This window comes from Oenanthe melanoleuca, chromosome Z (assembly GCF_029582105.1).
Source record: "Oenanthe melanoleuca isolate GR-GAL-2019-014 chromosome Z, OMel1.0, whole genome shotgun sequence".
NCBI lineage: Eukaryota > Metazoa > Chordata > Aves > Passeriformes > Muscicapidae > Oenanthe > Oenanthe melanoleuca.
The window spans coordinates 383,517-400,841 of NC_079362.1; the positions used below are offsets into that span (position 1 = coordinate 383,517).

General features: G+C 43.8%; 1 protein-coding gene across 1 annotated transcript in view; it reads right to left on the reverse strand.

The window, feature by feature from the left end:
- LOC130264898 (uncharacterized) overlaps window positions 1–17,325 on the reverse strand; it is a 44,470-nt gene that overhangs the window by 13,928 nt on the left and 13,217 nt on the right. The window contains exons 5-6 of the mRNA XM_056513520.1: window positions 7,713–7,848; window positions 247–297 (exon numbers count right to left, since the gene is read on the reverse strand). Coding sequence (XP_056369495.1) covers window positions 247–297; window positions 7,713–7,848 — 187 coding nt within the window. The remainder of the gene's footprint in view (window positions 1–246; window positions 298–7,712; window positions 7,849–17,325) is intronic.

Consider the following 17,325-nt stretch of genomic DNA (forward strand, 5'->3'; position numbering starts at 1 on the left):
TCCAGTAAACAAACCTAGTCTACATTCTCCCTGACAAAAATTTTCATACCTATGTTAGCTTTCACCACTCCCTTTCTTTTCTGAAAAATATCTCAGAACATTTCTCTTTGCACGAGTTTTATTAATCCATTATCTTTATGTTTAGCTATTGTTGTTATTTGTCCACAGATGCTGTATAGCATGAAGGGAGATGCTGGCTAGGAACCTAAATCCAAGTGACTCCAATTGCATGAAAAACAGACTTACCATCTGGAGGAGCAGCAGGAGGCGTAACAGCTGCTTCAGGTTGAAAGTGAACTGGCAAAGATGTTTTTTGGAGGAAGTATATTTTATAAAACAAGGAAATGCCCAGAACTGAAATGGTTGTGATTTCAAAGAAAGGCTATTATAAAATGTTATTTGCTTCTAAGTGAAACAATGGAAAAAGCTTTTGTTAACAAAAAATGAAGAGAAAGAAAGAAAGAAAGAAAGAAAGAAAGAAAGAAAGAAAGAAAGAAAGAAAGAAAGAAAGAAAGAAAGAAAGAAAGAAAGAAAGAAAGAAAGAAAGAAAGAAAGAAAGAAAGAAAGAAAGAAAGAAAGTATAAGGCAAGAATCAAACAAAGAGAAAATAGTAACACAAAAAAGGTAAGAGTGAAAATTAAAATAGTATTATAAAAAAATAAAAAACCTAACACCGAACCATCCACCACAATCACTCCACAAAACCAAAAAATTCCAAGTAACCAAGCAATGAAATCCAAACTAAAACCAAAAATCCCAAATTAAATGTGGACCAACAGAAAAAAAACAAAACCAATAGCGATTTCAAGACCTGTGTTAGTTCTCAGCATCCCCTTTCTCTTCTGAAACATCTCAGAACGTTTCTGTTTGCACTAGTGTCCTGGGTTGGTGTTTTGACTGAATTCTCACCCTGCCCCCCTTGGCCATGAAGCTGTCTGCTCCCAGGGGAGGGGCCGCCTGGGCTCGGCTCTGTGGACTGGCCTTGGTTTTTTTTTTCCGCTTCTTGCGGTGGCTCGCTTGGCTCTGGCTGCTGCTGTGTGTGGCTCTTGCTGCTGTGGTAGTAGTTTGTTGCCTGGTTTGTTAGTTAGCTGTTTTTTTCTTGATTTTTTTTGGCTTTATATTGCTTGAATTATTTGTTTTAGCTCGCTGTTGTTTAAGGCTTGCTGGCTGTTTTTTCTTTCCTTTCTCTCTCTCTCCCTCTCCCTTTTCCCCCCTCTCACCTCTTGAGGATCAGCACCAGCTCGCTCCGGAGGAACCCTGCGGCCTGCCTCTGGACACCGGCCAGAGAAGCATCTCGTCCTTCTAGTGAAGATCGAATCGTCCACGTCTCTTTTTCTCTCTCGGTGAAAATTTTTTTTGTCATCTGGATCTGTGCTGGGAAGTGTTTCCCTTGTATGTGTCAATAAATAGGTTTTTTCCACTTTTCCCCCCTGAGTGAAATATTTTTTTCTTAAGTCCAGTGGGATAAAGAATTGGGGGTTTATTCCCTGGGGAGCTCTTCTGGGGTTTTTTCCCCCTAAGTTTGTCCAAACTAGGACATTTCTTATTTGGTGGCCCGTACGGGGAGGGAGAAAGTGGAAAAAACTTTATAACATCTTGTTTTAATTTGCCTGTATTGATATCAGTATGTTTTTTGAAGCCATGATGTCTTTTGGATTGGAAGCCTGCCTGTATGTTTGCTCTTTAGAGTTTTTTGAAATCTTAATACCCCTGTGGTCTTTGGGCCTGTTCTCTTACTCAGAGATAGCCCAATGTTGTCTCTAGCACGCAGTTTTTTCATGAAAGGGGTATTAACCAAAATACTCATTGGGCTAGGCTTGGTTGTTATGATCTGCCAGAAGTTTATGAAGGTGTTAGAATCCACTTCTGGGTTGTACAAGTCGTGGTTTGTGTTGTGCACTCAATTCATTAGAGGAGAAGCAAGCAAAGAGGATTTCTTGCCTTTATTTTCCTTCTTCTCCCCTGAATTATTTACATCTCTGTTAGAAAATGTTCAGCTCTCCCTGAGTGTAAAGGAAACCATCTTTCTGGTATTTAATTTAGTAAGTTTTTTCTATACTGTCTGCAGTTTATACAGAATGAAAGCTGAGATTTCTAGGGATGCAGGTGTTACAACCCCTGATTTGGTAGCAAAGCAGAGTAGGAAGAATTCTGAGTGGTGTGGCAAATGGGAGGAACTGGGCCAAATTCTAAAAGAGTTTTCTGAACCTATAATCTGGGATTTTTCATCTGAACAAATTCAAGACCCAGTCAAGATTGCAAAGTACTTAAAAGAAAAGTGTCAGGACAATTCTAAGGAAAAGAAAATCACTGCAGTGAGCTGGGCTCTGGCACACGCTTATCGAACCCTGTTAGATAGTGTAGGACAACAAACAAAGGAGAGGGAACAGGGAGATAACGTAGCTACTATTCCAGTTACTCAGACTGCAGTTAACTCCTCAGGCTCCAGGACAGGGGCAAAATTAGACAGCAAGCTTCAACCTATGGCTGTGGCTACCAGTACCAGGAGTAGAAAGTGCACAAAGAAAACAGATCGGCCGGGGGAGGATGATGATGAGGAGGATGCAGGAGAAGGACCTTCAACTCCCCCTGATGTAAAATCCGAAGCTAAAGTGACTGATGGGAGATCAGAAACTAATAATGAGTCCCTTTCCCTGAAAGATCTTCGTGGTCTAAGAAAAGACTATACAAGGCGACCTGATGAATCCATAATTAATTGGCTAGTCTGGCTTTGGGATGCGGCCGGTGAGGCAACTATCCTGGATGGCACGGAAGCGAGACATTTGGGATCCCTGTCTCAAGATCCAGTCATCGATCAAGGTATGATGAGGGGAGCTAATCCTCAGAGCCTCTGGTCACGTGTATTGGACAGTGTGGCACAAAGATATCTCTGCGCTGATGACCTGTACATGCAGCAGACCAAATGGAAAACCATCGAGCAGGGAATCCAACGTTTGAGAGAGATGGCGGTGAAAGAAATTATTTTCTCAGATGATGTAACAACTAGAAATCCAGATCTGGTACCGTGCACACCGATTATGTGGAGGAAGCTTGTGAGGCTTGGACCATCTGAATATGCCTCAGCTCTTGCAATCATGAAACGAGAAGATCTATACGAGACAGTGCTTGATATGGCAAAGAAGCTTCGGGCGTACGCTGATGCTGTGCATGGCCCAACGCATGCCAGGATTGCAGCCGTAGAAACACGTTTACAGAACTTGGAGGATAAGTTGGAGGAAAACCATAAGAAGCTGAGAGAGAAAATCAAGGAGGATCTCCTCCAAATCTCAGCTGTGCAAATTGGACGTCCTGGCAGTCAACGCAGACGCTCCTCTGCTGAGGAGAGAAGGTACACCCCGCGTGCGGAGTTGTGGTTTTTCTTGCGTGACTGCGGAGAAAACATGAAGAGGTGGGATGGAAAGCCCACAGCTGTTCTGGCACGACGAGTGCGTGATTTGAAGGAAGACAAGGCTCAACAAGAAGGTTCCATCAGAAAGAGAGCAGCTCCAGTCGCCCGGAATCACAGTGCCACGTATGAGGAGGATGATGACGACATGTCCGATTCACTTGAAGGAACTTCTAAGACCTATGTCCCCGTCAAAAAGGATAAACAGGCTTAGGGAGACCCTGCCTCTAGCCAGGGTGAGGCCAGGGAAAACCGAGTGTTTTGGACCGTGTGGATTCGGTGGCCTGGCACATCGGAACCACAGGAGTATGAAGCTTTAGTGGACACTGGATCGCAATGTACTATATTTCCATCAGGATGTGTCGGAGAAGAGACCGTTTCTATTGCTGGTGTAACAGGTGGATCACAGGACTTCACCATAGTGGAAGCGGAAATGAGTCTAACTGGAGGAGAGTGGAAGAGATACCCGATTGTGACTGGCCCAGAGGCCCCGTGTATTTTGGGAATAGATTTCCTTCGAAGCGGGTATTTTAAGGACCCAAAAGGCTTCAAGTGGGCATTTGGGATAGCGACTGTGATGGCGGAGAGAATCCAGCAATTGAACACCCTGCCCGGACTATGTGAGAATCCAATTGCCGTGGGACTCCTGAGGGTAGAGGAGCAGAGGGTACCGATTGCCACTTCAATAGTACATCGTTGGCAATATAGGACAACTAGGGATGCTGTGATCCCGATCCATAAGATGATCCGGGAGCTGGAGCGCCAAGGGGTGGTGAGCAAAGCCCACTCACCCTTCAACAGTCCCATCTGGCCTGTGCGCAAGTCTGACGGAGAATGGAGATTGACAGTGGACTACCGCGCATTGAATGAAGTCACCCCACCGTTGAGCGCTGCCGTGCCGGACATGCTGGAGCTGCAGTACGAGCTGGAGTCCAAGGCAGCAAGGTGGTATGCCACCACTGACATCGCCAATGTGTTTTTCTCCATTCCTTTGGCAGCAGAATGCAGGCCGCAGTTTGCTTTCACCTGGAGGGGCGTACAGTACACCTGGAACCGACTGCCCCAGGGGTGGAAACACAGTCCCACCATCTGTCATGGACTGATCCAGGCTGCACTGGAAAAGGGTGAGGCTCCAGAACATTTGCAGTACATCGATGACATCATTGTGTGGGGAAACACAGCAGAAGAAGTGTTTGAGAAAGGAAAGGAAATTATCCGAATTCTCCTGGAAGCGGGTTTTGCCATCAAAAAGAATAAAGTTAAGGGACCTGCTCGTGAGATCCAGTTCCTAGGAGTGAAGTGGCAAGATGGAAGACGTCAGATTCCTACTGATGTTATTAATAAAATCACAGCTATGTCTCCACCTACTAACAAGAAGGAGACACAAGCTTTCTTGGGTGCTATAGGCTTTTGGAGAATGCACATCCCCGAGTACAGTCAGATTGTGAGCCCTCTTTACCAGGTTACTCGGAAGAAGAATGATTTTCATTGGCGCCCAGAACAACAACAAGCCTTCATCCAGATTAAACCAGAGATCGCCCATGCAGTAGCTCTTGGTCCCGTCAGGACGGGGCCAGATGTGAAGAATGTGCTCTATTCTGCAGCTGGAAACCACGGTCTGTCTTGGAGTCTGTGGCAGAAGGTGTCAGGTGAGACCCGAGGCCGACCCCTGGGATTCTGGAGCAGAAGTTAAAGAGGGTCTGAAGGTAATTATACCCCGACAGAAAAGGAAATCCTGGCTTCTTATGAGGGAGTCCAAGCTGCTTCAGAGGTGATTGGCACAGAAGCACAACTCTTTCTGGCACCCCGGTTGCCAGTGCTGGGGTGGATGTTCAGTGGGAAGGTTCCCTCCACCCACCATGCCACCAGTGCCACATGGAGCAAGTGGATAGCCCTCATTACGCAGCGCGCCCGGATCGGGAAATTAAATTGCCCAGGGATCTTAGAAATAATTACCAACTGGCCAGAGGGAGAAAGTTTTGGTGTGACAGATGAGGAACAAGAACCAGTGACCCGGGCTGAAGAAGCACCACCTTACAACCAGCTACCGGCAGAGGAAATCCGTTATGCCCTGTTCACCAACGGTTCCTGTCGCATTGTAGGGACAAATCGGAAATGGAAAGCAGCTGTATGGAGCCCTACACGACGGGTTGCAGAAGCTACTGAAGGAGAAGGAGGGTCTAGTCAATTCGCTGAACTCAAAGCTGTCCAACTGGCTTTGAATATTGCCGAAAGAGAAAGGTGGCCAAAGCTCTATCTTTACACTGATTCCTGGATGGTAGCCAACGCTTTGTGGGGATGGCTGCAGAGATGGAAAGAGACGAACTGGCAGCGCAGAGGAAGACCAATCTGGGCTGCAGAAGAGTGGAAAGACATCGCTACTCGGTTAGACAAGCTACCCGTGAAGGTTTGCCATGTGGACGCCCATGTCCCCAGAAGTAGAGCTAACGAAGAACAGCGAGATAACCATCAAGTAGATCAAGCAGCAAAAATAGGGGGGTTGGAAATAGATTTAGATTGGAAACATAAGGGAGAGTTGTTCCTGGCTTGATGGGCCCATGATGCCTCAGGCCATCAGGGGAGGGATGCCACCTATAAGTGGGCACGAGACCGAGGGGTGGATCTTACCATGGACAGCATTACTCAAGTTATTCATGATTGTGACACTTGCGCTGCTATCAAGCAGGCCAAGCGGGTGAAGCCCCTCTGGTATGGAGGACGGTGGTCCAAGTACAGGTATGGGGAGGTTTGGCAGATTGATTACATCGCACTGCCTCAGACCCGCCAGGGCAAACGTTATGTGCTGACCATGGTGGAAGCCACCACTGGATGGTTGGAGACTTACCCTGTATCTCACGCCACTGCCCGCAACACCATCCTGGGCCTGGAAAAACAGGTCCTTTGGAGGCATGGTACTCCTGAGAGGATCGAGTCAGACAATGGGACTCATTTTAAGAATAACCTTGTCAACACCTGGGCTAGGGAACACGGTATTGAGTGGGTGTACCACATCCCTTACCATGCACCAGCTGCAGGTAAAGTGGAGAGGTACAATGGATTGTTAAAGACCACCTTAAAGGCATTGGGTGGGGGATCCTTTAAGAATTGGGAGCAGCATTTGGCAAAAGCCACTTGGTTAGTCAACACTCGAGGTTCCACCAACCGAGCAGGTCCTGCCCAATCTGAGTGCCTTAATACAGTAGATGGAGACAAAGTCCCAGCGGCCCATGTCAGAGGATTGCTAGGGAAGACAGTATGGATTAATCCTGCCTCGAGTACAGGCAAACCCATTCGGGGGATTGCCTTTGCTCAAGGACCTGGATGTACTTGGTGGATAATGCAGAAAGATGGAACAACCCGCTGTGTACCTCAGGGAGATCTGACTGTGGGATGAGACAGAAGGAATATGTAAATGTTGAAGGTTTGAGCAAGTCAGAGGAAGTGTTTATATTGTGTTTAATTAGTGTATATCCCAATTGTGGGTCAATGATCACGATATGGGATAAGGGGTGGAATGTCCTGGGTTGGTGTTTTGACTGACTCCTCACCCTGCCCCCCTTGGCCATGAAGCTGTCTGCTCCCAGGGGAGGGGCCACCTGGGCTCGGCTCTGTGGACTGGCCTTGGTTTTTTTTTTCCGCTTCTTGCAGTGGCTCGCTTGGCTCTGGCTGCTGCTGCTTGTGGCTCTTGCTGCTGTGGTAGTAGTTTGTTGCCTAGTTTGTTAGTTAGCTGTTTTTTTCTTGATTTTTTTTGGCTTTATATTGCTTGAATTATTTGTTTTAGCTCGCTGTTGTTTAAGGCTTGCTGGCTGTTTTTTCTTTTCCTTTCTCTCTCTCTCCCTCTCCCTTTTCCCCCCCCTCACCTCTTGAGGATCAGCACCAGCTCGCTCCGGAGGAACCCTGCGGCCTGCCTCTGGACACCGGCCAGAGAAGCATCTCGTCCTTCTAGTGAAGATCGAATCGTCCACGTCTCTTTTTCTCTCTCGGTGAAAATTTTTTTTGTCATCTGGATCTGTGCTGGGAAGTGTTTCCCTTGTATGTGTCAATAAATAGGTTTTTTCCACTTTTCCCCCCTGAGTGAAATATTTTTTCTTAAGTCCAGTGGGATAAAGAATTGGGGGTTTATTCCCTGGGGAGCTCTTCTGGGGGTTTTTTCCCCTAAGTTTGTCCATACTAGGACAGCTAGTTAAGACTTAGTTTAGAACTTAAGTATTGTTGCATTTTCCTACAGAATCTGTCCAGCATGAAGGGTAATGCTGGCAAGGAACCCACATCCAAGTGGCTCCAATTGCATGAAAAGCACACTCACCATCAGGAGCAGCAGCAGGAGGTGTAACAGCTGCTTCAGCTTCAAAGTGAGCTGGCAAAGATTCTTTTCCTGTTGGTAATGCTTCACCTCTGACAGCTGCTGGTGAGTTGAGATCCCTAAAACTTATAGGGATGTGCTTTAATTAGAAGTAAAAGGAATCATTAGTGCCAGGCACGTTACAATTAAATTCCAAAAAGCACACATTCAAATTTGTTACAAAGGACAGATTTTTTCTAAGCAGAGAAATCAAATACAGTATGTAAGCCTGGCAGAATTTCAGTTCCAGGACTTAAACATCGATTTTATTTTTTATTTTTATTTTTTTAGTTGGATTTTTTTATTTCTTTAAAATTTGGATTTTATATTTCTTCTAACATCTTGAATATTAATATCATTAAGAAAAGGGAATGACTCCACACCCTAATTAGACAATGCTTTAATGAGATGTTTTCAATGCAGTAGAAGATTGAGCGCCTGATACAATTTTTAATTTTATTTCAATACAAGACTAAGTGCAGGTTCAATTTCTGTTCACAAAAAATTACCACACAGTTTCAGGATAATGTTCACACTTCCACAACTTCCAGGTCAATTTACTAATCCTTCCACTTCACAGCAAGAAATATTAACTCGGCAGTAACAAAAGAAACATTGTAAAACTATAGACCTCTGAAAACAAGTTATCTGATTGCACTATAACTGGAAAAATATATCTGTTTCCATGTATGTAGCAGAAGAATGTCCCCATTTTGTTATCTTGATTAGATTGATGATAAAGATAGCAGGACAAGAGAGCACAAATGATTTGGCAGTACTGGTAATTTTATATCTACCCTGTAATATGTGTTATAAAATATTTCATGTTTGTGTGAAATTTATGTGGAATAAAACAAGTTTGTATGAAAAAAAAATAAAAATCTTTAGAATAAACACAGCAGTTGGGGAAAAGGATTTCCTGACAGGACTGCAAAACTACAGCTGGTGACAAAGAAGAGATCTAATTAGCAAGTTAATAGATGTGGCTCCAGCAGAGATGGGCCCTTTCTGAGGTAGTCCAGGAATCACCCAAGGCATGAACACATGATAAGAATCCATGCGGGAAGAAGAACCGTAAGTATGGCATGGTTGAGTGAGGTGTGGTCCAGGGCAGGTGTGAGACGTGATCTTATCACGGAGCGAGTGTGGACCCCAAGGTTGCAGCTCCACCGTCCCGGAGGGAAGTAGTCGGTCAGGGGGAGAGCGAACGTAATGTGGTAAAACTCTTTCTCCTGTGTCAAGCCTGAAACCCGGGGAGTTTTGAGGGTCGATCACGGGGAGGGTCAAAAGGGAAGGTACATTCTGCTTGGGAACTGGTAAACCTTTTAACCCAGGACCTGGTAAGTCCAAAAAAGGGGAGAAAAACTCACAGATCGGTTCGCTGTAGGCTAGTAGACTGGTAATTTTGAACAAAATCAGGCACAAATGCGGTATCATTCAGACTCAAAGATCCTTCTTGAGATTCCAGAGTGAATCACGGCAAGAAGATATAAAAAAGTAGCTTGTTGTATTTTTTAAAAAATGAGACAGAGGAAAAGTAAAACTCAGGGAAAAACCCGGAGAAGCCTGTAAAGGCACAAAGAGGGCAGTTCACCCGAAATCCCGAGGGACAGCCCATTGGGGTGGATGCTAGAACATTGGGAGGAGTGTCCTGACAGGAGAATGAAGTCTAAGGAGAAAATGATTCACTGTTGCATAGAAGTATGGAGAGATAAGGAAATACAAAAACATTTAGTCTGGCCCATCTTTGGTATATTTGAAAGATGGGTTTGCCAAGCCTTACTTAGTCACGTGAATAGTAGGTATCCACAAGATAAAGAGGAAAGAAACTATATCAAACTATGGAAATACACTAGTACAGGTTTATGCCCAATCAAAACTTGGAAGAATGCAGCAACCCAGGGCGAAGCATGGAAACCATTGGACAACCTCCTGCCCCCCGATCCTCAATCCCATATGTCAACCCATGCAAGCTCAGGTTCCTTTGCCTGTATCTGCAGGTCTCCCACATCAATCCAACACAAGCCCAGGCACCCCTGTTGCTTATGCAGCCTCCAGAAGCCCTGCTCTTACAAGTACAGGCTTCAGCCATACCCCAATCCCTACCCCCTCCACAGCCAGCAGGACAAAAAGAAAAACCCGTCCCACTGGGGAAACAGTTCTCCCCCAGCTAATAGGACATGGCACAAAACAAGGAGGGTGAGCAATGACGATAGTGAGGATAAGGAGAGAAGCACAGTCTCCTCCCTTTAAGAGAAGTACCAACCACCCCTGGATTCGTAAACATACCAGTTAACACTGTGGATGTAAGAGCTTTTAAAAAGAAATGGGCAGCCTGATGGATGATCTGTTAGGGGTAGAATGTTGCATCTAAGGTGTTGCTTGGGGTGAAATCGGCAGGAAAGGCCTTTGCAGGGTTATATAAAGATGTTTATTTCAGCCACCGCTCAGCATTGTCCAGCATTCAGAGAACAAAGGCTCCAAGGCTCAGAGGGTCCAGGCTAAAGTACATGGGATAGGCAAGGCAGGGAAAAGCAGCAGGGACCAATTATCAGGTGACACGGGGGTACTACAAGGGAAGGTTTAAAACAAAGAACCAACAGAAAATTAGGGTGGGAGTGACTAAAAGTCTGGGAGAGGGCACGGGGTTAACCAGGAAACAGAACAGGGGCTGCATTCTTTGGCTAGGAATTGCCTTTGGTCTCCATAGTAGCAGATAGATTAGATGAGTTCCTAGGAACTAGCATATATACATACGATGGTATCAGTGCTATACTAAGGTCACTGTTCAACATCGAGGAATGAGAATTGATAAGGCAGCCGCGATACGGGATTGGGAGCATGGAAACCCCAAGGGAGTGCAAGGTGACCAGAGAAGGCCCAGCCAGAGACCATCGTGGAACGCACAGACGGAAAAATGGCAGGCAGTAAATGATAAAGCTGAAGGTAGGACCCCAAAACCAAGAATTGGTATTCTTAGTGGATTCAGGAGTTGAGCGAAGTACTGTTCAGCAGTTGACCCCAGGATGTACTAGAGGCAAAAATACTATGGTGGTTATTGGGGCAAAAGGGGAACCCTTCAAGGTTCCTGTTATTAAAGATGTTAAAGATATTAAAGAAATAGAGTCAGAAACTAGGTTTTGTTTAGGGAATATACTATTAGTTGAAGAAGCAGATTCTAACTTGCTAGGGAGAGATTTGATGGTAGCTTTGGAAATATTACGAACAACCACTGCAAAAAATCCAGCTCAATTTCTGTTTGGGGAAGCCTCAGAGGGACTTACTCATGAGTGTGCTGAGGTGGTGCAATTGCAGACAAAAATAAGGGCGGACTTGGAGGAAGAGGAATTAGAGGGACGAGAAAAATGGTTTGTGGATGGGTCAGCGAGAGTTATAAAGGGAAAAAGAAAGTCAGGATATGCAATTGTGAGTGGCAAGACGGGAGAAGTGGTAGAATCAGGACCCCTAAGTGCAGTCGGTCAGCTCAGGCTTGTGAACTGTATGCAGTGTTGTGAGCTTTAAGGAGATTGAAAGGAAAAAGGGAACAATCTTTACAGATTCAAAATATGCATTTGGGGTAGTCCATACCTTCGGGAAAATTTGGGAAGAGAGTAGGCTGATTAATACTCGAGGACGAGGACTAGTTGATGGGGAAATAATAAAACAAATTTTAGAGGCTGTCAGGGAACCAGAGGCGAATCCAATCGTACAAGTGAAAGGACACCAAGCAGGAATACAGTTTTGGACTTGAGGAAATAATTTGACAGACAAAGAAGCTAAGAATGCAGCTTTATTAAAGTTAAGTACCCCAGAAGTTGGGGAGGGTGAGACCCAGGGATATCCCTCATGTCCTTCCCAAAAGGAAATTGAAGGATATGAAAAGATGGCGGGGGGGGGCAAGATTGGAAGAAGATAAATGGAAATTACCAGATGGGAGGGAATTAATATCTAAAGATTATACCAGAAAGACTTTAAGCAGACTACACCAGCAAACTCACTGGGGGGCCCAGGCCCTGGCAGAACAATTTCTGAAATTTTTCGGGTGTAAAGGGATTTATGAATTGGCCAAACAGGAGGTGCAAGGATGCCTGGTCTGCCAAAAGGTCAATCAATAGGGCCAGAACACAACAGTCTTATAGCATACTGTCCATTTGAAAGGATCCAGGTGGATTTTACTCAACAGCCCAAAGTTGGAAGATAGAAATTTTTTGTTGGTACTGGTCAATAAATTAACCCATTGGGTAGAGGCTTTTCCAAGCTCTAGGGCTACAGCCCGGATAGTGTAAAAATTTCTTCTAGAAGAGATTATCCCTTGATATGGAATAATCAATTATATAGATTCGGATCAAGGAACACATTTCACCTCAAAGATCATGAAACAATTAGCAGAAGCCTTAGGAATTCGGTGTGAATACCATATCCCGTGGAATCCCCAAAGCTCAGGACAGGTTGAGAGAATGAACTAGACATTAAAAGCCCAATTATCAAAGCCAATGATAGAAACTAAGAAGTCCTGGCCAAAATGCCTCCCTTTAGCTTTACTAAACATCAGAACCGTGCCTCATGAGACAGCACTATCACCTTTTGAGATGTTATACAGAATGCCATATGATCATGGGATGCCAGTAGGACGTTCTAGGATAGAAGATGGACAAATACAACCCTGTGTGATAGCAATAAATAAAAACCTATAAGAATTGCGAAAGCAGGGAATTGTAACACAGAATACTCCTTTGGGGTTCGCCATACATAAAATACAACCGGGAGATAGAGTTCTTATAAAGACCTGGAGAGAGGGCCCCCTCTCTCCTCACTGGGAAGGTCCTTTTCTTGTCCTTTTAACCACAGACACAGCAGTTGGAACAGCGGAAAAAGGCTGGACACACGCTTCTCGGGTGAAAAGGATCAAACCAAGGGAAGAGACATCCGAGTGGAAAGTTACCTCCCCCCCGGAGACTTTAAGATAAAGTTGCGCCGATCAAGTAAATGGCAGAAAGGGATCAAACAAGGTGAATAGTACCTGGTTGTGAGTGCTATCCATTTATCCATTTAAAATGTGAATATTGTCACGAGGTTTGGGTCACGCATTGTAGAAGAAGATACAGACCTAGGGGTCTGTGCACAAGGTGTTTAGAGGACGAGCAGCTTCTGACTCACCACTAAATTAGATATAACTGAATTAGATTCTCTGGAGTGGTATCTCTTGCACAAAAATGGGATTAGGGGAAAACTAGCTTCAAGGGCTCAAATTTTAACAGTCCGGTGCTGAAGGTTGAATAAATGTGTCTGCTGAGCAGACACAGTCAAATTATCAAGGTGGAGCACCTTGAAAAGCCAGGATGCAGCTCGGTCGGGCATGGATCCCTGGATGAATATTCTTGCTGCCGAGAAGATGGCTTACCTCACCGCTGGTGGCAACCCAGTGGGCACAGGCAAGGGCAGAGGTGCACATCTGTGGGGAATCCTAATGAGCCTGAGCCTAGTCGTGTGCCAAACAATTAGTCTGCACCCAAAGAATTCACCAAGCTCTGTGAGGCAGAGCCCTGGCCATGAGTGTGGGAAATGCTTGCAAATCATCCTAGAGGAACAAGGAAAAACCAACACTCCAGCATACCCAGCCCCAGCAGACTGCACCAATGGTAAGGAAAATGAGAATTGTATCTTAAATGGCACTCAACATGCAATGCATAAATTGGACCGAAAAACTGTGTTATAACCTGAAAGTGAGATCTAAGAATGGGCAGTCAGAAACACTCATGCATAAAATAAATAAGAGAGATACAAAACAGGTACCGGTTCCTATGTGTAACCAATGTAATCACATGGTGTGGATAGCGGGAAAAATGAAATCAGTATTTGTAGCCTACTTTCAAGTCAACCAACTATGTTATGATTACACTCAGTTAAGAATGTGTGTTGTGGGAGGAAAAACTTACTGGGTGGGAAGAAATCTGAAATATGAAACTAGATTAGCCTCCAACAATGAACCTGTTATTCTTCACGTCCTTGAGGAAAATGATGACAGGATTTGCATACAATTCGATAAAACTTTCTCTTTTTCAAGGAACAGAGAGCGCATGGATCCAGAAAGTAAAATGAAACAAGTAGCCCAAGAATTAAAAAGACAGGAATCAGAAACGAGAAAAAGGAGAGTAGAACAGGAAAGGTTAAAAACACTGAGTGAACAACATGATCAGCTAGAAAAGCAGCACAATGTTTGGGGATTTCCTGCTTCAGACAGGAATTTATTTATAGATCTGATATAGGAAATTGCAGGATTTAGGATTGTCTAATTGTTGGATTTGGGGATGATTTAAGTCAGCTGAAAAATGGCCCTGGAAAGGTGAGAGTTTAACTCCAGAGCAACTCCTAAAATGGGACAAACCCCAAATTTCAAGAAAAATCCAAAGACCTGAGGGATGAGTCTTAGATAAGAGGGTAATTGGAACAATTTGTATTCATCGAGGGGGGAAAAAATATACAGAGATAGTGGGATACACCCCATGTATATCCATCCTAGTGGTAAATTCAAATAACAAAAGCAAGGTCTGGCAACCAGAACCTCCTGCTGGATATTGGAGTTTTGAAAAGAAAACAAACTGGGAATGGAGTGATAAAATTGGACTTTGTTGGAACAAAGGCTCTGGAGCTAATCCATTCCAATCTTTGGGAGAGCTGAGTGGTTATTGGGCTGAACCAGAAAACACAGAAACAAAATGGAAGGCCCCTAATGGAATATACTAAGTGTGTGGAAAGAAGGCTTACAGCTAGTTACCTCGAAAATGGAAAGGGTCATGCACTTTAGGGATGATTCTTTACATGTTTTCTTTACATTACCTAGATCTGAAAGTGGTTTATTGGAAGCACCTCCATACGAAACTTTAAACAGAAGACAGAAGAGGGAAATAAAAAAGAAACTCCCTATTGTAGGTGGCAGCCAACTTGGGGGGGAGAAGAGTGGCCTGCAGAAAGGATAATAGAATATCATGGCCCTGCAACATAGGCCCAGGATGGAAGCTGGGGATATAGGACTCCAATTTACCTATTGAATAGATTAGTAAGGCTACAGGCTACAGGTAGTAGAAATTCTATCAAACCACACTTCAGATGCCCTTGAGCTGTTGGCCAAACAACATTCCCAAATGCAGGCTTTTGTGTATCAAAACAGGATAGCATTAGATTACTTGTTAGCTAAAGAAGGGAGAGTCTGTGGAAAGTTCAATGAATCTGAATGCTGTATAGAAATTGCCGATTATGGTGAAACTATCAGGGGCCTTGCTGCAGAAATTAAGAAGGTAGTGCATGTCCCAGTCCAAAAATGGAACTCCATCCTCCAGGTGTCTTGGTGGGATCAGTTATTTGAAGGGGCTTAGTGGAAAAAGATAATGTTCTTTGTATTGTGTTCAGTGGCCAGAGTCATATTTCTACCCTGTTTGATACCATGCTTTATTAGATTAATGCATTCAGTAGTACAGGGTATGCAAATAGCAGCTGTGCCTATGGACCCAGAACGTGATCTGGAATGTTAAATAATGAGGTATCCAAAATAATGAAATTAGGAGGAGGAGAAGTAAACACCAACACAGCAGAAACCCTGGCTCAATTTGAGAAACAAATAGAAGAACATAAGTTTGTTTATAGAATTTATCAGGACAACTCACAAGAAGAATGGGACACTAGTGGAAAATCTGAAGAAGACTAAGCAGGGAGGGGGGGAGGCTTTTTTTTTTTCCTCTCCCAGAAGAACACCAAAGAAATAGATTTAGTTTGTTAAAAGGAATCAAAAAAATGTAGAAAAAGTGCACAAATTAATGTGTTTATATAGAAGGGGAGGGATTGTAAGATATGTTATAAAATAAAACGTGTTTGTGTGAAATTTATGTGGAATAAAACATGCTTGTATGAAAAAATAAAAATAAAAATTTTTAGAACACATGCAGCAGTTGGGGGAAAGGATTTCCTGACAGGACTGTAAAACTACAGCTGGTGACAAAAAAAAGAGATCTAAATTATCAAGTTAATAGATGTGGCTCCAGCAGAGATGGGCCCTTTCTGAGGCAGTCCAGGAAACACTCAAGCCATGAACACTTGATAAGTATCACCAGCCAAGATAACCAGAGTCAGGAACATACATCTCAATACTGGATTCCCTAAACCAACATCAGCGTTCATCAACATTCATCGCCTTCCAGAAATGGTTTTTGTTCAGCCCAGCACAGAGAAAGAAAACTACATGAATATGCAAGCAAGGAAAAGAAAGAAGAACCTCTGCCCTAGGCAGGGGAAAACTGTATAAAACCAACCTGGCCAAAATGCCATTCCTGAACAGAGGGGATTGGAAGCGATAGAGTTCGGATCAGTGTGTTCACCCAGCGCCCACCCCGGGCTCGAAGCTGCCCTATTTTGATTGTGGCTGTCTAAGACCGTATTTTGGTTGCGAAATAAAAATCTTTTCTTTTGATTATTCTCAATTTGGCTTGATCATTTTATTACCTATAACATACTCAAGTAGTCTCAACTAACTGTTGAAATTATTGGTCGTCTTTACAGTAGTTAACCACATTTTATTTGTTATTTTATTTGCAATTTTTCCCTTGAGATAGTATGAAATTGGTGTTTTGAATGTAAATCCTTGGTATAGACAAAAATCAGCTTAGTACCACAAACAGGGATTTACAAGGACTTTTTGCACTTTTCCTTTCCTTGGTTTCACACTGCTGCTTTTCAGAATAGATATTAACACAGCTGAAATCAATCAGGTTATTTCGTTGTGGTGTCTAGGAAACAGCAGTGGCAAATTAACCCATATCACATCTTTTCTCATCAGAAAGAATCTCCAAAATCTCTTGGTGCTGTGGTTCTAGTCCTAAAAAAGGATTCTTGCAGATTTTAAGGCCTTTAATAGAAATGTGCCCGTCAGAGACTAAGGCAGCCCTGGAGGATGTGCCTGCAAACAGCTCCACTGCTTTAAATGACAGTGTCCCTAAAGTGATTCCCAGCTGATTACCTCACTCCAGGTTGCATGATTGCCCTTAATATAGTTTGGCATAGAGTAAAATTAAAATCCATTAGGTGATCTCTGGCTATAAAATGCCAATTTTATAGTAAAACCTCAATAATGTGCTTGGAAAGGAATCAAATAGGAACTAGAGATGAAGGCAGGGGAGAGAGAAAAGGAAAAGGGGGAGAGATGGGGAAAGGGAAAAAGTGGAAAAGGGAAGGGGAAAAGAAGTTCACAGTGCCACAGACTGTGAGCCATTGGTGCTATTTCTGTATGTCCTCAGTTGCCAAGTGTACCTGAAGCTGCCAGGTGAACAAGAACTTTACAATTCTGCCCCACCAGGGTCTCCCCAGCACGCACTGGACTATGTTAGTTATACCACAAGCACTTTGTGCAAATATGAAATGCAACATTCTGTGTTTCTCACTCTCTTCCAGAAAGAAAGAGGGAACAGATTGCAGGTGCTTCTGCAAGCATTACAAGGTCATAAAGAATGGGAGTTGAGATGGGACAAAAAAAACCAAACCAAAAGCAGCACCTACCGAATTAGAAAAGCAAGATTTAAAAGCTGGTTGC